The 19,725-nt window shown below is 51.8% G+C and overlaps 1 protein-coding gene across 1 annotated transcript in view; it reads right to left on the reverse strand.

Annotated features, from left to right (window-relative positions):
• The window catches only part of ITGA11 (integrin subunit alpha 11), a 153,956-nt gene that overhangs the window by 37,651 nt on the left and 96,580 nt on the right, over window positions 1-19,725 (reverse strand). Inside the window, exons 11-14 of the mRNA XM_064382029.1 lie at window positions 11,240-11,384; window positions 4,822-4,970; window positions 777-917; window positions 297-500 (exon numbers count right to left, since the gene is read on the reverse strand). Coding sequence (XP_064238099.1) covers window positions 297-500; window positions 777-917; window positions 4,822-4,970; window positions 11,240-11,384 — 639 coding nt within the window. The remainder of the gene's footprint in view (window positions 1-296; window positions 501-776; window positions 918-4,821; window positions 4,971-11,239; window positions 11,385-19,725) is intronic.

Genomic DNA, 19,725 nt, shown 5'->3' on the forward strand with positions numbered 1-19,725 from the left:
GCCTGTGTGTTGGCGGGGAGTGAGGGTCAGGTGCCAGGGACCTGTTGTTTGTTGTTGCGGGGGGATAAAGGCAAGCAGGAAGAGGGTGCTAAAGCGGGTGACGGGAGGATCCTACAGGTAAAATTCGCCCTTTTCAAAATTTCCGCTTAGGGGAAGCATGGCCGGGGTAGACTGGAATCCGTTCCTGTGAGAGGGCGCGGAAGAAAATCCCGAACCAGATGAGGCCCAGAAGCTCCTGGGTCTCCTGCAGTCCCGTTTGCTCTGCCTACTTCCCCGGGGGTGGGGGGGAGCCTGACCTGCTTTGGCGTCTTCAGGATGCTGCCCCGGAAGCCGTGGAAGACGTAGATGGCTCCCGCGTGGTTGTCCTCCAGGGGGGCTCCCACCACCACATCATCGAAGGAATCCTGATTGAGGTCTCGAACCGAGGCGATGGAGGACCCAAATCGGGCATTCTGGTAACTGTGGGAATCCTTAAGCGTTCCGTTATAAACAAACAGGTTCTGCAAAACCAGGGGCAGAAAAAGGCTGGGGAGGGCTTGGCAAAAGTTCCTCAGGCTCCTAATTCCCTCTGCGGGCTGCCCCGGCATCCTCTCCCGACTCCATTCCCCCAGAGCCCCGTCTCTGGTACATGAGCCCAGCCACGGAGGAGGCTCTGACTCTTCCCAGGCCTGGCTCCAGCACTGGCCTTGCTGGTAACCCATTTCCCTCGTGGCTACCCAAGTCAAAGCAGAGGTTGGGGGCCCCTGAGAGGCTGCCCAGCCCCCGCCCAGCCGTACCTGTCTCAGCTCATAGACGTACACCTTGCCTCGTTCGCGGCCCTCGCTGAAGTACATGGGTGCGCCCACGAGCAGGACATCAGTCACGCCGTCGCCGTTGATATCCACCGAGGTGATCTCACTCCCGAAGTAAGAGCCTATCTGCGCGCGTGATGGGGGAGAGGAGCGGGCTGGCTGCCAGCTCGCTCAGCCCAGAGCCCTTGCCGCGCCAGCAGAGGGAAGCCAAGGCCATCCTGTGACTCAGAATTCTCCTTGAACAAACGGGTCCCCTCTTCTCGGGCGCCCCCTCTACTCTCCCTTGCAGCCCACTTGCCTGTTCCGTTTGCCCTTCTCTTTCCTCTTTTCCTCTGTCATCATCCCCTCCCCACTCTTCTATTGTTTAATTTTATTGGTGGCCATTTATCTTGTGTGTAAAGTGATGTAATGACAAAAAATAAGGAAAATGTTTAAAAGTGTGAAGAAGAAAACAAGTCACCCACAATCCTGACATCCAAATATAACCGCCATGAATGTTTTTGTGGATTTTCTTCTAGTTTTTTTCCCCTGAGGCATGTTGCCTATTTGTACATGTGTGTATGTATGTTTTTATTTTTACAAATTGGGGTAAGAATGCAAATATAGTTTATATACTGATTTTTAAATAAAACAATATGTCACAAACACTTTTCTATGATGTGTTATATTTTTGTCTACAACATGATCACTGATGATTCCACAGGGCTCTGAAATATGCATGTATCATAATATATTTTTTTTGTTTTTTTGAGACAGGGTCTCACTCTGTTGCCAGACTGGAGTGCAGTGGCGCGATCTCAGCTCACTGCAACCTCTGCCTCCCGGTTTCAAGCGATTCTCCTGCCTCAGCCTTCCAAGTAGCTGGGACTACAGGTGCCTGGCACCATGCCTGGCTGATTTTTATATTTTTAGTAGAGACGGGGTTTCACCATGTTGGCCAGGATGCTCTCGATCTCCTGACTTCGAGATCTGCCCGCCTTGGCCTCTCAAAGTGCTGGGATTACAGGCACGAGCCACTGCGCCCGGCCCATAATGTATTTAATCAATTATTGGTGGACAGGTAGTTTGTTTTACATTTTTTTTTCCTTTGAGACAAAGTTTTGCTCTATCACCCAGGCTGGAGTGCAATTGTGCGATCTTGGCTCATTGCAGTCTCGAACTCCTGGGTTCAAGCGATCCTCCCACCTCAGCCTCCTGAATAGCTGGGACCACAGGCACTCACCACCGTGCCTGGCTATTTTAAAAAATTATTTGTAGAGATGGGGTCTCGCTATGTCACCCAGGCTGGCCTGGAACTCCTGTGCTCAAGTGATTCTCTCAGCTCAGCCTCTCAAAGTGCTGGGATTACAGGTATGAGGCACTGTTTTTTAATTTTTGATGTTATAAATAATTCTGGCATTAGCATCGCGGCTGGCAAATTATGATTTCTTTCAGTGTCTGAGCACTTGCTGTGGTCCCCTTCTGCTTGGGGTGCAGTCCTCCCCACTTCAGTGAGGGCAGTACTCACCCCCCCATCAGAAACCCAGAAACCCTGACTCTGCCCTCCACCTCTCCCACCCGCAAACCTGCCAGCAAGTCCTACCTGGTGCGTGCCAGTTCACCAACTGCTGCCCACCGCTTCTTCCCCAGGTGAGGCACCTTCCGAAGGGCCTTCCAGCCTCACGCTGGCCCCTTCAGCCCACCCCCATGGCAGCTGGCGTGGCCTCTGACACCACTCCCCCGCTTGCTTTTGGGTTAGTATCTAAACTGTCCAGCAGGACTGTGCTGGATCATCCTCCCTTCCCAGCCTCTGTCTCCCCAAGCCCCAGCTCCCAATGCAGTGCTCCTGGCTCTTGCCAAACTGAGTTGTTTCTCTTCTCCAAAAGCCCCAGGCCTTGGCCGGCTTCCAGGCTTCCCTCTGCACAAGCTTTTCTCTTGCATGCGTCCTCCCCAGATCATCCCCTGTCGTCCCTCAGGTCTCAGCTGAAGTGTCACTTCCTGCTAGAAACTGTCCCTGACCTTCTTTCTCCTTTCTGCTCCCTGTCCCTTTTCCATGCCCTCTGCTCCAAAGTCCTCCCACCAGCCCCCGTTCCCTCCACTAGGAACCTCAAGAGGGTGGGCATTGAGCCTGCTTTGTTCCCTCTCGGCCAGGGTGCTGTGCCTGGCCCACAGAAGGTGCTTAATTAATGCTTATTGGATCACTAGGTTGCTTAGGAAAGGGGAATGTGTCCTGTTCGTGGACAGGTCCCTTGTGGGATGGTTTATGGCCTTGGGTTAGCTCATGTGAGCCCCACGCTGTTTAGGAGAGAGGGTCATCCTCATTTTACAGGGAAAGAGCCAAAACTCAGAGAATGGGAGCTGCTTGCCAGGGTCAGAAGGCTGGTCACCTGGTCACCGCCAAGCTGCCTGGAACTGGGGTCTGTCTGACACCCTGGCCCATGACTCTGCCTCCCCCACCCATCTCTGGCTTGGCGTGTTTTCAGAAGAAATCTATTCTCAAGCATTAAAAGCTTTTAACTGAGGAGAAAGATAAAAATGTAGAAGAGAGGAAAGGGAAATAATAGACATGGGAGGGAGAGGGAAGCCATGTGCCTACATAAAGTAACTAAGAAGCAGACAGCGAGCGAGCGAGGGACGGGAGGGAGAAATTTGTCTAAATATGTGGCCTCAGCTATGTGGGTCACCGCGATTTGGAATCCACTTAATTTAGCTGCCTTCAGCACTGCGGTTTCTCGTTCGGATGTTGGAGGCAGAACTGGGCCGGAAAAATGTCATAAATTCATCAGCAAATTCCCTCCACCTCTCAAGGTCTAGCCCTCGATTCCCAAAAGAGCTGACCCTGGGTGAGTGTGGGCGGGCAGGGCGGAGGGTGAGAGCTGAGCCGCCCAGGATGGTCCAAGCCCAAGAGACAGGGAGGAATGGCAGGAGGGTGGCGCTCTGCAGCTAGAGGGATTTAGGTTAGACTCGGTGAGGAGCGGGTTCTCACGGTGACAGGCCAAGGGAAGTCAGAGATGCAGGAGACAGGGCTGTTCTCAGGCTCAGGAGAGCTGATGGGGACCTGGGACAACATAGAAGGGCTTGGACAGCGCTCAGCTCCGGCCTAGAGAGAGTACGGATGCTGCCGGTCAGGAGGAGCCCAGGCCTGGTTTTCGGGTGGTTGGGGTCAGGAGGAGCCCAGGCCTGGTTTTGGGGTTGTTGGAGGTCAGGAGGAGCCCAGGCCTGGTTTTGGGATTGTTGGGGGTCAGGAGGAGCCCAGGCCTGGTTTTGGGGTTGTTGGGGGCCAGGAGGAGCCCAGGCCTGGTTTTGGGGTTGTTGGGGGTCAGGAGGAGCCCAGGCCTGGTTTTGGGGTTGTTGGGGGGTCAGGAGGAGCCCAGGCCTGGTTTTGGGGTTGTTGGGGGTCAGGAGGAGCCCAGGCCTGGTTTTGGGGTTGTTGGGGGTCAGGAGGAGCCCAGGCCTGGTTTTGGGGTTGTTGGGGGTCAGGAGGAGCCCAGGCCTGGTTTTGGGGTTGTTGGGGGTCAGGAGGAGCCCAGGCCTGGTTTTGGGGTTGTTGGGGGCCAGGAGGTGGCATGATGCAGGCAGCACTACCAAGAGGGTGTCCTGAATTTGCCAGAGAACCCTGGAAAAGCCACACTGCTTCCCAGGACCCCAGTTTCCCTCTGTGATGGAAGTGAGTTGGATTGGAGCCCTGTTTTCACCACCAATGACTCTTACCATAGCTTTCCAATGTACATCCATCACTGTTCAACACGGGACTCTTAGCACACAGTCTGGCTGCCAACCACCTCCCTGCAGGGCAGTGCCACTGGCAGCCTTCCCATTCCGCATTGCTTCCCTTCCAGGAAAAGGGAAGGAGCTGGCATCTTGGAGGACCCATGGGGCCTCTGTGGGTGGACGCACACTCCTGCCACTCCTGACAGCATGAAGATGGCTGGGGAACATGACTGCCCTTTGGGGCACCCAGTGGCCCAGGCATGCCTGTATTCACTGCCCTCCGTTTGTCTGACCCACCTCCTCTTCCGTCTGTCCCCGCCCCAGGCTCCCCCTTCATTACCTGCTGGCCCCGCAGAGCCTGGTGGATGGTGAGGCTCCGGTTGCTGTGCATGGTGAACAGGATGACTTTGCCCGTATGGTTGAACCGGGGGGCTCCAGCCACGTACACCCGCCCCTGCCTGGAGGACACGACCGATGTGACTGTGTACCCTGCCACAGGAGGAAACAGGCTGATCTTTGGCACCATGTCCTCAGCAGACCTTGCTTGGGCCCGGTGTGTGACTTGGCCATGCCAGAGGATGTGCCAGTGATGGGGTAGGTTCAGGCCCAGCTAGGCAGATTCAATCGTGCAGGGCTGTGATTCCCAGGGGAAGCTGGGGAGGCCTGGAAGAGGCAAGGCCCAGGAGGTGGGTTTGGAGGGTGGGGAGGACTCACTGCACCCCAGCCCTTGCTGGAGAAAATAAAGGGAGCCAGGTGGGGCTGCTAAAAGAGATCACTAACTTGAAATGCATACATCCCTCCTTCACCCGCTCATGAGCGCGGCAGAGGGCAGACTCTAGCCTCACTTCATTTAATATTGGGCAGACTTTGTTTTTGTTCTTCACCAATCTTCACCCTTGGGAACTAACTAGTATCCTCTTTATTACCACAAATGCCTGCTAAGTGGCTCACCGAGGACTAGAGAGTTAGCCATGAAAGTGGAAGGAATTGATCAGCTTCAGATATTTACATGGGGTCTCAGGGATTCTTGAAGCTCCAAAGTTTTGCAGACTGAAAGGAGGAAGCTCCTGTGAGTCCCATACATACAGCATGCCAAAGAGAAAATGGAACCCCAGCGGCTGTTTTGGAAAGGCTGCCAATCCCTGCTCCTGGCATGGCTGTGCCTGATCGCTGTGATTCTCAAGTCGCCCACCCAGTACCCAGGAAGCAAATGTGCAGCTCTTCAGGCAACTCTCCTGAAAGTGGGCTCCAGCAGGTGCGCAGAGCCTGTGGCATCCCAGAATCCCGCTTTCTGCCAGACAACTTTGGATTCCAGATTTGAGATGGGTGTTGGGCCTTGGCGACAGTTCCTGGGCTGTTTCTGGGGAACAGATGTCTCCTGCAGTGCACGTGTGTGTGTGTGTGTGTATGCATGTGTGTGTAACACTGTCACTTGGGTCCCACTGGCTGCTTCCAGAAGGGCTACAGGGTGTACAGGTGAGCTGACTCAGTGCCTGGGGCTGAGCCTCTCTGGCTCCAGACACAACAGTTTTTACTCTTGAGGGTGTACTTTGGGGAATGAGGCTTGACAGGTTCATAAGACCAAGACCTCACATGGGGGTGGCTAACATGGCCATGTATTTAGAGCAACCATAAATATACAGGTGGGTGGGCTTAGCCTGTGGTGTGGAGCAAAGGTTTCTTCTGAGCTAAGCCCTCCGTGGCACTACCAACAATGTTCTCAGCCAGCCTTGGGCTTTTGGGCTTTGGAAGGGGGGCACTGACATGAAGCTGGGGGCCAAGTATCCTAGGGGCAGGCGTGGGCCAGCTCTCAAAGTTCACAGGGCTTCCTGCCTTCCAGCTGTCTGTGGGTGGTATCTTTGGTTCTCAGGCAACTCTCTGGACAGCAGGAAGGGCCAATCTGAGGCTAGGCCAGCCTCCTCGAAGGCCTGATGAAAGGGAAGGGGTGTGGCCTGAAATCTGTATTGCACCTCTGTGGAGGCTGGGAGCTGGCCCCCCGGTCTCCTTCCCCTGTAGTGCTCCTCTCCCTTGGGACATGGGAGGAATCTTCCAGCAGGCATCTCGGCCCCAGCAGAGAACCCAGAAATTGCTCTCACTGGATGACTCCAAGAGGGAGGAGGAGGAAGAGAAAAGTCACTTCCTCAAGACCCCCACCCAAGGCGGTGACTGGCTAAGGCAGGACAGTGGGCCTCATGAATGTCCTTCAGCCAAGCTCCAGCCCTCCAGGGTCTTCTGGGAAGCAAAGCAGGGTGGCTCTGCTGGGCCAGGGGGATAGTCATCCTGCTGTGCTCTCACTCAGATACATTCAATAGCTCCCTATTGTCAGCATGAAAAATCTCAAACCGCTTAACCTGGCATTCGAGGCCTCCTGCTACAGCCTATCCTAACCTGCCATCTCCTCCATGTTCCCACTTCTCCCCCTGCGCCAGCCACACTCTTCTACTTCTTGGGTCCTGAAATAACCTTCCCACACCTCCCTCCTTTACTTGGCCCTCCTTGGCTTGTTTGAAACGTCCCCTGCGGTGGAGACCTGGGGTAGGCTCCAGCTCCTACACAGTGGGTCCCAAGCGTGCCAGCTCGCTGGGCCATGGCCGACCACACCGTTTCTCTGACTCACTTGGAATTACTCTCAATGGCCCTGGGACATCCTGCTGTGATCGGCCTTGCTGTTGAATGCCTGTGGCGCCCGTACCTGCGCCCCCTCCTTGGTTTCCTCACTTTCAGCGCAGTGCTGCGGACTTGGAGGGAATCTCAAAGAAACACGAGTGATTCTAGTTTCTAGTTAAAGGGGTGCTAGTCTTTGTTCTTCCAGCGTCTTTCCCAGTGTTTGAGCATTTGCCAAGGCAAGGACTCCAATCTTTTTCTCTTTTTATTTGTGGTTTTATTTGATCTCCTACCTCAACTGTGTTGTAATTATCTGTGCATGTGTCTGTGTCTCCCACGGGCCGGGAAGCAGCTTGAGGGCAGGTGCTGTGTCCTGCTCACCATGGAGCTCGCGTAGCATCAACCACAGGTGCTATGCTGTTCTGGTTTAACACCTTGCGAATTAAATTAACATCTTGCAAACTAAACAGAATGCAGGCCCTAGGGCCAGATGCTGTTGGGAAACTTCTAGGGATCTATACTTCTGAATTTTCTTTTTTTTGTTTTATTTTTTGAGACAGAGTCTTGCTCTGTCCCCCAGGCTGGAGTGCAGTGGTGCGATTTCAGCTCACTGTAACCTCCCTCTCCTGGGTTCAAGTGATTCTCCTGCCTCAGCCTCCACAGTAGCTGGGACTACAGGTGCCCACCACCATACCCAGCTATTTTTTAGTAGAGACGGGGTTTCACCGTGTTGGCCAGGATAGTCTCAATCTCCCGACCTCGTGATCCGCTCGCCTCAGCCTCCCAAGGTGCTGGGATTACAGGCGTGAGCCACCGCACCCAGCCCAATTCTGAATTTTCTAGCACAGTCCTGATTCCAGCATTTTGGCCTTTTGTCACCTGAGGGTCCTAAGGTTGGGGATGGAAAATGGGGTAACCACAGTGTGGGCAGAGTCATAGGCAGGGTGATGGCTAAAGAGCTGAGGAACAAAGGTCAGGATGGGATGGAGCATCAGAGAGAAGATGGGCACCTGGACAGATCTGCTGTCCACTCTGGGCAGCCTAAGAGCATGGAGGAGAGGACTGGGGTCCCAGGAGGCTTTAATGAGGAATAACATCACAGACGGTGGACTTGCTTCAGAAACTCAGAAAGACCCAGAGGCAATGGGGACACTGAACATCACCCCCTTTGCTGCCCTCCCCTCTGGCCCTTCCTTTAGAAAGGAACAAGCCGTAATTCACCACATAAACAGAACCAAAGACAAAAACCACATGATTATCTCAATTGATGCAGAGAAGGCCTTTGACAAAATTCAACAGCACTTTATGCTAAAAACTCTCAGTAAACTAGGTATTGATGGAACGTATCTCAAAATAATAAAAGCTATTTATGACAAACCCACAGCCAGTATCATACTGAATGGGCAAAAACTGGAAGCATTCCCTTTGAAATCTGGCACTAGACAAGGATGCCCTCTCTCACCACTCCTATTCAATATAGTACTGGAAGTTCTAGCCAGAGCAATCAGGCAAGAAAAAGAAAGAAAGGGTATTCAATTAGGAAAGGAGGAAGTCAAATTGTCTCTATTTGCAGATGACATGATAGTATATTTAGAAGACCCCATCGTCTCAGCCCAAAATCTCCTGAAACTGATAAGCAACTTCAGCAAAGTCTCAGGATACAAAATCAATGTGTAAAAATCACCAGCATTCCTATACATCAATAACAGACTTAAAGAGCGCCAAATCAAGAATGAACTGCCATTCACAATTGCTATAAAGAGAATAAAAAACCTAGGAATACAACTAACAAAGAACGTAAAGGACCTCTTCAAGGAGAACTACAAACCACTGCTCAAGGAAATAAGAGGGGACACAAACAGATGGAGAAACATTCCATGCTCATGGTTAGGAAGAATCAATATCGTGAAAATGGCCATACTGTCCAAAGTAATTTATAGATTCAACACTATCTCCATCGAGCTACCAATGACCTTCTTCACAGATCTGGAAAAAACCACTTTAAACTTCATATGGAACCAAAAGAGAGCCCACATAGCCAAGTCAATTCTAAGCAAAAAGAATAAAGCTGGAGGCAGCACACTACCTGACTTCAAACTATACTACAAGGCTACAGGAATCAAAACAGCATGGTACTGGTACCAAAACAGAGATATAGACCAATGGAACAGAACAGAGGCCACAAATCTGATCTTTGACAAACCTGACAAAAACAAGCAATGGGGAAAGGATTCCATGTTTAATAAATGGTGTTGGGAAAACTGGCTAGCCATGTGCAGAAAGCAGAAACTGGACCCCTTCCTGACACCTTACACTAAAATTAACTCCAGATCGATTAAAGACTTAAACATAAGATCTAACTCCATAAAAACCCTAGAAGAAAACCTAGGCAAAACCATTCAGGACATAGGCATAGGCAAGGACTTCATGACTAAAACACCAAAAGCATTGACAACAAAAGCCAAAATAGACAAATGGGATCTAATTAAACTCCAGAGCTTCTGTACAGCCAAAGAAACAGTCATTAGAGTGAAATGGCAACCAACAGAATGGGAAAAAATTTTTGCAATCTACCCATCTGACAAAGGGCTAATATCCAGAATCTACAAAGAACTAAAACAGATTTACAAGAAAAAAACAAAGAAACCCATCCAAAAGTGGGCAAAAGATATGAACAGACACATTTCAAAAGAAGACATATATGAGGCCAACAAACATATGAAAAAATGCTCATCTTCACTGGTCATTAGAGAAATGCAAATCAAAACTACATTGAGATACCATCTCACGCCAGTTAGAATGGTGATCATTAAAAAATCTGGAGACAACAGATGGAGACAACAGATGCTGGAGAGGATGTGGAGAAATAGGAACACTTTTACACTGTTGGTGGGAATGTAAATTAGTTCAAACGTTGTGGAAGACAGTGTGGCAATTCCTTAAGGACCTAGAAATAGAAATTCCGTTTGACCTAGCAATCCCATTACTTGTATATATCCAAAGGATTATAAATCGTTCTATTAAAAGGATACATGCACATGAATGTTCACTGCAGCACTGTTTACCATAACAAAGACCTGGAACCAACCCAAATGCCATCAATGATAGACTGGACAGAGAAAATGTGGCACCTATACACCATGGAATACTATGCAGCCATAAAAAACGATGAGTTCGTGTCCTTTGTAGGGACATGGATGAACCTGGAAACCATCATTCTCAGCCAACTGACACAAGAACAGAAAATCAAACACCGCATGTTCTCACTCATAGGCGGGTGTTGAACAATGAGAACACATGGACACAGGGAGGGGAGCATCACATACTGAGGTCTGTCAGGGGGAACTAGGGGAGGGACAGCAGGGGGTGGGGAGTTGGGGAGGGATAACACAGGGAGAAATGCCAGATATATGTGATGGAGAGGAAGGCAGCAAACCACATTGTCATGTATGTACCTATGCAACAATCCTGCATGTTCTTCACATGTACCCCAAAACCTAAAACGCAATTTTATATATATATATATATATATATATATATATATATATAAAGAAAGGAACAAGCCATGGTGAATGGGACATGGCTGGGGATGGCCAGGTGACTGCTTCTGCAGAGCTGGAAAGTGACTTAGGCCAGCAGGCTAAGGCCTCACGGCTGGGACCTTCGCCATCAATGATCTGTGCTTCTCTCTAGATACTCACTTCCAAAGTGCTTCTTGGGCAGTGACTTCTGCCTTGATTGAGAACATTAAAAAACAAAAATGAATGCAGGTACCACTCAACTTGTGTTTTGCCTTAGAGAGGCAGGCTCAGTGCACTGGAACCCTAGTCAGCCTTAACAACTTTAAAGGCATAACAACAGCTGACCCAGAGTCTATAAGCACCAAATGAAACACATTGAAGGGGGCGGGGAGCTGCTTGTCCTTCATTCTACCTATTTATGGAGAGCCTGCTACACGCTGGGCATGGTGCTGGGCGCCGTGGATACCAGGGTGGAGAGGAAATGGCCCAGGGATGATCTTTGGGGTTGAATGCTTGAATCAGCCCAGAATATACACAGCAGGCCCCTCACCCGTGTGTGGGCTGGGGGTTCTGCAGCCCCTGGGTGCCCTCCCTGCCCGCCACCCACCGCCTCCCCTCACTCTGGGCTCTTACCCAGGTAGGCAGCATGGTTCTTGAGCTCGTCTGGGAACTCTTTCAGGTAGGACTCGCGGAGAGGAATGAGCTTCCCGGCACTGGTCTCCTTCAGCACAGCTCCGTTCCAGTCATAGGCACCGACGGCTCCCAGCAGAACCCCATCCTGGCATTGGGAAGCGGACACACATCAGCACCTATCCTCATGGGCCTGTCGCCAGGAGTCACATCAGGTCCTGTGACCAGTGAAGCCTCCACCAGCCACCTCGGGCACCTTCTTCCGGTGCATCATTTAGCGACCTAACTTCTGGTGGGAGCTCTTGGCTTTTGAATGAGCCAAGGAGACTTTCTTGCCTCATCCCATCCTTAGCACAAAATGGGTCGAGCCGATCCCAAGGACAGGAATTTAGGAAAAAAGGAATGTTCTAGAAACAAACTCTAAATCCAGGGCCAAACCTCCATCCCTCCTTGAGCTTCAAAACCCTCTAGGGACCCTCTCGCCACTGTCCCACTCCTTCTGACGCTTATTGAGGGAGGGAACGTGTCCCCCCTCCAATTGCCCTTCTTCAATATTTCTTTGCAGTGTCTGAGTTGCTTCCGTGTATGTAAACCCTACTCCTTGGTTTCTTCAGTAAACATTCACTGAGGTCTCCTTTGTGCCAGGCACTTGCTTGGTGCCAGGGATATTGTCCCTGCCCCCATAGAGCTTGAAGATACAAAAAAAAAAAAAGACTCAAACAACATGCCGTTGCAAACTGTGATCAGTGCAATCAGGGAAACCCCACAGTGAGGCTGAATCTGGATTGAGATGGAGGTCATGAAGTCTTCCAGGACATCACGTGTACCCATGCACCTGAAAGATGGGTGGGGCCAGAGAGAAAGAGGAGCTGGAGAAAAGGGCCAGGAACAGCCCATGCAAAGGCCCTGAGGCTGGAGAGAGTGCAGAGCCTTTGCTCATAAGGAACTGAATGCTGTTTGATGGGGCTGGAGCACCAAGTCAGAGGTGCAGAGAGCCTTGAGGTGAGGCTGGACGGGTAAGCCAGGGCCACCTCCATGCTAGCCAGCACCCCGGGTACTATTGCTTGTGCTTGTTTCTCAGGGCTTTGAGGGTCTTGTTCTACCTACCAGTTGCAGGACAAGGGGAAGCTTCAATGCTTGGGCAGGAAGACAGGAAACTGTGGCTCCTTGAGGGGAAGTTTCTAGGTTATTAACCCCACGGCCCTTTCTTGAGGACGGGGTCTACTCACCCTCTCTCTCTTGCACCCCCGATCCCCCGCTTCAGCAATCCACATAACTAATGGATACAGGCAGACAAAGAGCCAGCACTTGGAAGGGGAAGGAAAATGATCAGGGACAATGAGGGGCCCAAGGAAGGCGGTGGAAGCAGGGAAGGGCTGCCTTCTGGGCGACCTTAGCCATTACAGGGGTGGAGGCAGACTGTCTGGACCCCAGCTTTGGGCTTTCAAAACGCAGGCTGGTAAAGTCACCACGGAGCCCTCCCTGAGCCTGGCTGCCTGGCCGAGCTTGAGGTTCCCACCACTGTACAGAGTCAAACTGATCTTACCAAAGTGTTAACAAATCCTAACCCTCGAGAGGTAGAACTGACTGTTCAGACAGAAGGTTTTTACAACTATGAATAAGCTGGTCTTGGGAGAGCCAATGAGCTTGGTTATGTTTCATGCTGCACTTTCCAATTAGCCTTCTTCCTCCTACTCTGTACTTGAGCCTCTCTGACAGTCTGTCTTGGCCAGGACGGGAGCCAGGAACTCAACTATTCACTGTCCACAAAGTCACTGCCAACATTCCTGCACGTGGGGAGTGCTCTATTCTTTGCGGAGTACTTTCTCATCCATCTGTCCATTTGGGCCCAGAGGCCCCGTGAAATCAGAAGGACAGATGTTCATTATCTGCACTTAACAAATGAGCTGTTGAGGTTCAGAGAGGGGAGGGGGCTTGCCCAAGGTCACACAGCAAGTCAGAGGCAGGGCTGGGGCTTCGACCAGAGAGGTGAGTAGGGTAGAGAAGAAAACATCTGTTTCTCCAAAGGCTGCTGTGGATCCTGCTTTCTTTCTTTCGTTTTTTAGATGGAGTCTCGCTCTGTCTCCAGGCTGGAGTGTAGCGGCACTATCTCAGGTCACTGCAACCTCCACCTCCCGGATTCAAGAGATTCTCCTGCCTCAGGCTCCCGAGCAGCTGGGACTACAGGCGTGTGCCACCATGTCAAGGCTAATTTTTGTATTTTTAGTAGAGACAGGGTTTCACCATGTTGGCCAGGCTGGTCTCCATCTCTTGACCTCGAGATCTGTCTGCCTTGGCCTCCCAAAGTGCTGGAATTACAGGCATGAGCCACCGCACCCGGCCCCTGCTTTCCATTTCCACCTGAACCCTCCTGAGGGAGGAGCATGCTATTTGGGGTCTGTCTTTCTTCCTTCCTTTCCTCCCTCTCTCTACCTGCTGAGTCCAAGTTTGTAACTGCAGACCAGGCTTCTGTGCTCCATGGACAGGCCTTTGAAGATGGATTTCTGGCTTTGCAGATGGCAGGGAGCCCCTGTGATGTACTGAGAAGGGCTGGCTTGGCCCGGGAGCCTGGGATTCAGCTGGGGAAACCCTTCACGCTGACTCTCCTTGTGGGGGCTTGGGGAATTCCATCGGGACTTTTAGGATTGGCAATGTGGAGCCAGGTGATCACTTCCAGTCTCCCACCTTATGCCATTTCAACCCTGGCAGCAGCTGCAGTCTGGGGCCTGCAGTGGAGGCCCTTTCCTCAGAGCGAATTTGTTGCGGGCAGGGAGAGTCTTCTGAGGATGGGTACACCTTGAGGAGTGGGCAGGTTAATGCCACCAAAGCAAACCTCAGTATGTCACAATCTTCCCAGCTGGGGAAGCCCAGACATTTTGAGTTTAGAAAAATCTAGAATGGTGGGACAAAACAAGAGAAGGGACCAAATCCTTAATAGGAAGCCAGGCATGTGGGCCCAGCTGGCAAACAGTGGGCATTCCTGGGAAGAACCGTGTCCCCTACTCCGCAGGCCTGGCACGGGCTTCCCGTTTTATGGCCTCCTTTTCTATCTGGGGCCACCCGGGCTCCTGTCAGATATTATCAGGGTGTGCGTGGGTGGCCTTGCATGGGTGGACCTTCCCCACAGGCTGATTTTCCTGGCGCGCCGTGCAGACGTGAGGTCGCAGGCTTGACAGCTGTCAGAAGGTCTGAGGCCATGCCTGTGGACAGGCCTTTGAAGATGAATTTCTGGCTTTGCAGATGGCAGGGTCCCCAAGGACACTGTAGCTCTACCACCTGGAGTGTGCGTAGCTCCCACCACCAGACCCTGCCAGCTCAGCTCTCAGCTGGCTTCTGACCTGGCCTCTGGGACAGTCTTGTCTTCCCAGCTAAGCTGCATGCTCCCAGGGTGTGTGACTGTAACTCTCAAAGCTCTGTGTTTCGGCCAGTCCTGCCCCAAGCCAGGGTTGGACCACAGCCCCGGCGGTGGAGGCAGCAAGGTCTATGGGCAGTGGTTCCCCGCCGGGGTGGTTTTATGCCCTAGGTGATGATGGTTGTTACAGCTGGGGGTAGTGGTGGGGGTGCTCTTGGCATCTGGTGGATGCTAGATGCCACAAGGCGAGGGAAGCTGCTAACTATCCTCCCATGCACGAGGATGGTCCCTTATGGCAGAGGTATCCAGCCCAAGATGGCACCAGGGCAGAGATGGAAGATCCCTGGCCCAGTGGTGACAGCAGGAAGGAGCTCTGGAGTCGGAGGCTTCCGAGTTCCATTTCTAGCTCAGAGCTTCTAGCCGTGTGATCCCGGGCAAGTTCTTCTCTCTCCTCTGAGCCTTGAGTTCCTCAGCTGTAAAATAGTTCTGCTGTGAGAATCGGCATTTAAAGTTCTTAGCAGGGTGCTTGGCAGTCAGTGAGTACTTGGTGCACGGTAGTTTTCTCGTTCGCGAATCCATCGGTAAGCATCTCCCGGGTGGTTGGGAGTCCAAGAAGCGCCAGGTGTCACAGTCACGCCCGTCATTGTGGTAGTGTGAGAAGTGCTCGAGGGAGTCAGGGACCGGCTGTTTTGGGAGTCCCAGGGGCAGGGGAACAACAGAGAGAGGGGTGAGCGCGCAGTGGGGTTAGGAAAGGCTTGTAGGAAAACCTTACTTGATTTATTAGTAAGTCTCAAAATGAACACTTCCAGTTCCAAGCCTTGATTCCATTTCACAAATATTTTTCAGACATCTACTGAGACAAGTCCAGAGAGGTCAGATGAGTTTTCTGAGCCCACACTGCCAGGCGGTACTTCCCTCCTGCCCAGCAGTAATGGAATCAGGATACCAGCTGCCAGCGGTTCTTCCTTCTGGCTCTTTTTGGCTTTTGCGAGGCATGACTGTGGAGCCAGGTAGAGGCAGTTGCTGGCGGTGCTGTGGCTGGTGTGACGGGAGACCCCCGAGAGGACACAAGGCTGTCTTCCTCCCCAGAGTCCTGAGAGTCCACGTCAGAGCGGCTGTAGGGGGGTGAGGCTCCTAAGAGCCCCTTCTAAGGCACATACACCATTTAGAGGGTGAATTATGTTTTCACTCATTGCTTGGATTCTTAGACGCCTTGTTTCAACAGGCTGGAAGTGGACCTGAGGAAGGGATGAATGGCCAGGAGGCTTAAATGTGGTGTGGGCAGGAAAGGCCCAGACACAGGCCCTCAGCCTTTCTGTGGAGGAGAGGTCCTTGCCAAGTGTGGCGCTGGAATCTGGCAACTGGGGTGAGCAGAAGGGGCGGCAGGGATGGGGGCGCGCTACGCTGACTGCTCATGCCCCATTAGAGAGTTGGAGGCCCAGGAGTGGGCACTAGGGCACAGCCTGAGGACATGGGGTCAGACTTAAGAGGACCCGAATAAACCAGAAATGATTCCCACCACTGGAGTCAACTTACAAACCAGCGGGACCAGCACTGCCAGAGGACCTCAGCCGCTGTGTCCTAGACTCCTGGGGAGAGGCCAGGGGTCTTGACTGGCTGTGCAAGCTGGCAGGCGGAGGAGTCCACTGTTTAGGTCTAGGGGGGCGCAGGAGGGGTCTACAGCCTCCCCAGGTCAACCTCTCAATTCGCCATCATCAATCAGCTTCTCTCGTTTTTTGTTGAATCAGATACGCGACACCAGTTCAAATGGTAAAGCCTTAGGGGAAAAGTACGCCTCTAGAGCTTCAGCCACTAAGAACCTTAGAGAACAGCCAACACCCTTCCTTGTCCAGTCCTCAGTCCCAGGAGGACTCATCTGGGATGCTGGAGGCTCCCTGAACTTGGCCTGTTTCAAAACAGGACTGAGCACTGGTTCCATCAGGTCATCACGTGCGGGGTAAGAGACCGCACCTTTAGGTACATGAGAAAAAGGATCTCTTCTCATCAAGGATTTCGTGTAGGCAAGATCTACTCTAATAAAACTGCTTCCTTCTGTAAACGTTTGGAGTTGGGGCAGATTTAGGATTTTAGCATAGGAAGGTGGATGTGAAATCCCTGCAGCTGAGCCCCGTGTGGGAGAGCTCCTCTGCCCCACCGTCAGCAATGCGCATCAATTATTTGCAGTCCTCTTTCTCCCTCTGCATCTTCCCCTCAAGGCCCATGGGATCATGGAGTCTTAGAGTCTGGTCCCCCTCTGGAGGTATGAATCCCTTCTCTGGCAGATTCATGCAGCTCCTGCTTGCTTACCCAGCTTGGCAGGTAGTTCACTACCTCAGCAGACAGCCGGCACTAACAGAGGTCACTCCGGCTCTTAGTGACCTTTGCATTCATTTCCAAATGCTAATGGAAGCATTAGCTTAAAAATCTATTCTAAAGTTTGACCAGGGAACCACAGCTAGCCTTCCTGACGGTAATTTTTGGAATATTTTCTTTCCCCTTTCTGCAAATCAAGACTAGCGTTTCTAGCTCCCTGGGTTTTCCCAATGGCTGGGACCTTTTGCCATCAGCCTGGAATGTAATGTTTGGTGGCCTGGGGACTTGGACTCTGTGGGCGTCCAGGTGATGTCTTGGGGTCTCCTCTCTACCCTGGGCTCTGGTCCCTTCCCTCTCCTATTGTTTTTACCCTGCTAATTCAAAGACCGGTTCCCTTGCTCATTAAGGCAGTAACAAACCAAGCGAGGCGTAGTAGGGCCTTTCTTCTGCATCTGAGAGCATTCTACCAGGGACCTCTGCCTCTACCAGAACTAAACAGGCCTGGGGAAGCTTCAGGATCCTTCAGCATCTTTTCTGGCAGCAGCTGTTTGAGACCATCTGTGGCGCTTCTGGCAGGGAGGGAGCCTGGGGGCTTTCCTGAGAGACAGACGTGCTCAGGGCAAAACAGAAAGCTGGACCCATTAGCTCTGATCCCCAGAGAGGTCTGACTGACCCTGAGAACTGAGGTGCTGGACTCCTGGGGACAGGATGGCTGTGGCCAATCATGATGACATCAGCAGGTGGGCACTGAAAGACCTCTGTGCTCTAAAATAGCCACCCAGTGGCTGGTCACGGCGCCAGCCAGCCTATCACGCTTGCACCATTCCTGTGCATTTGAAAGTTTTTTGTTTTTGTTTTTAACACTAAAGAGTCTCAGATTCAAATGCGATTGTTGTCTTTTAAAGTCCGATCAGATGAAAATATCAGGAGGGATGGAAGAACTAGGGTACACGGGAGAGGCAAGCGGGGTCCCTCTGCCTGGTGAACAGAAAAGTTGTAGAGCATATGTGGAGGGAGCTGGACAGGGCAGTCATGACCTTGACTGAAGTAACGAGCTGGGGCTGTGAGCTCCTGGGTCTCCCCGCTCTGGAAGCTGGGGAACCTGTTGGTCCTGCAAGGACACACCTTGCTCAACACTGAACAGCGTGGGCCATTTGCAAGGCTCAGCTCAAGCTTCCCTGAGTCCCTGAAGCCCATCTTAATGTCCCCTTCTTTTTAGATTCTCTGAATCCTAGACATACACAGATCATGATTTTAGAAGCAGGACAGTGAACTTATTATTTAAGAGTCTTTCTTCCCAAGTAGGCTACAAATGGCTGTCAGCTGAAATGTTTCTTTAATGTACCTGGTACAGAGCCTGACACACACGAAGACGCTCAAAGAATGAACAAAGAAAACACTGGGACATTCATTTTCTCTTCTGTCTCCAACACCAGGGCTGACCTCTGAGCTGTGCCAGGATGTTGCCCAGTGTGTGTGCACAATGCTGTCTATTCTCCTGCTTACTGCCTCCTGGGGCTGCCGAAATCCTGGTCCTTTAGGGGATGCTCGAGTGCCAAGCCCTCCCTGCATCTTTCTCTGACCACCCCTTCTCCTCCTCCTCCTTCTTCTTTTTTTTTTTTTGAGATGTTTTGCTCTTGTTGCCCAGGCTGGAGTGTGATGGCAGGATCTCAGTTCACCGCAACCTCCACCTCCCAGGTTCAAGCGGTTCTCCTGCCTCAGTCTCCGGAGTAGCTGGGATTACAGGCATGTGCTACCACACCTAGCTAATGTTTTGTATTTTTAGTAGAGACAGGGTTTATCCATGTTGGTCAGGCTGGTCTCAAACTCCCGACCTCAGGCGATCTGCCTGCCTTGGCCTCCCAAAGTGCTGGGATTACAGGTGTGAGCCACCGGGCCCAGCAATTTTTTTTTTTTCTGAGATGGAGTCTCACTGTGTCATCCAGACTTGAGTGCAATAGCATGATATGGGCTCACTGCAACCTCCTCCTCCTGGGTTCAAGTGATTCTCTTGCCTTAGCCTCCTGAGTAGCTAGGATTACAGGCGTCTGCCACCATGCCTGGCAATTTTTTTTTTTTTTTTGTATTTTTAGTAGAGATGGGGTTTCACCATGTTGGTCAGGCTGTCTCAAACTCCTGACCTCGTGATCTGCCTGCCTTGGCCTCCCAAAGTGCCGGGATTACAGGCATGAGCCACTGTGCCTGGCCAGATCACCCCTTCTTTTAGCAGAGGCCCTTCCTTCTGTACCACCCTGATCATGCTGCTTTGGTAAGCACTAGACGTTTACATGTCTCCCCCAAACCCCGGATTGAGCAACGGGTCTTCACAGGGGATCTTCAGACCGGGGAGGCCTCCAGGTGTTGTACACTTTTACCTAGGAGGCATCTCTAGTTTCTTTCATCCTACTCTCAAAGCTGAGAACCACCATTCAGGATTGTTTGCAAGTTGACTCCTGGTGGCAAGAATCATTTCTGGGTCCTTTTGGCACTTGAGTGGCATATGACAAATGCTTATTAGATTTACTTAAATTGCATTTCCTAACCAGCTCTGACCTCGGAGACTGGAGACCAGGGCTGGTTCTGCCAGAGCACATGACTGTGAATAGATGCCCTCACCTCTCTGTGCTGGGCTCTTTACTGTAGGACTGTGAGCTCCTTGAGGGCAGGGCTCCCACCTCTGATTCTCCTGGTGTCAGGCTCAGGACCCAGCACAGAGGAGGCACTGAAAAGAGTGGCTGATGTAAACCACCTAAAACAGGATAACTAGCATCACCTGCCAACCTCGTGGGGCTGTTCTGAGCTTGAAATGAGGTGCAGGAATTTC

The sequence above is a fragment of the Aotus nancymaae genome, unplaced genomic scaffold (genome assembly GCF_030222135.1).
Source record: "Aotus nancymaae isolate 86718 unplaced genomic scaffold, 86718_ANA_hifiasm-v0.15.2.pri h1tg000003l, whole genome shotgun sequence".
Lineage (NCBI taxonomy): Eukaryota > Metazoa > Chordata > Mammalia > Primates > Aotidae > Aotus > Aotus nancymaae.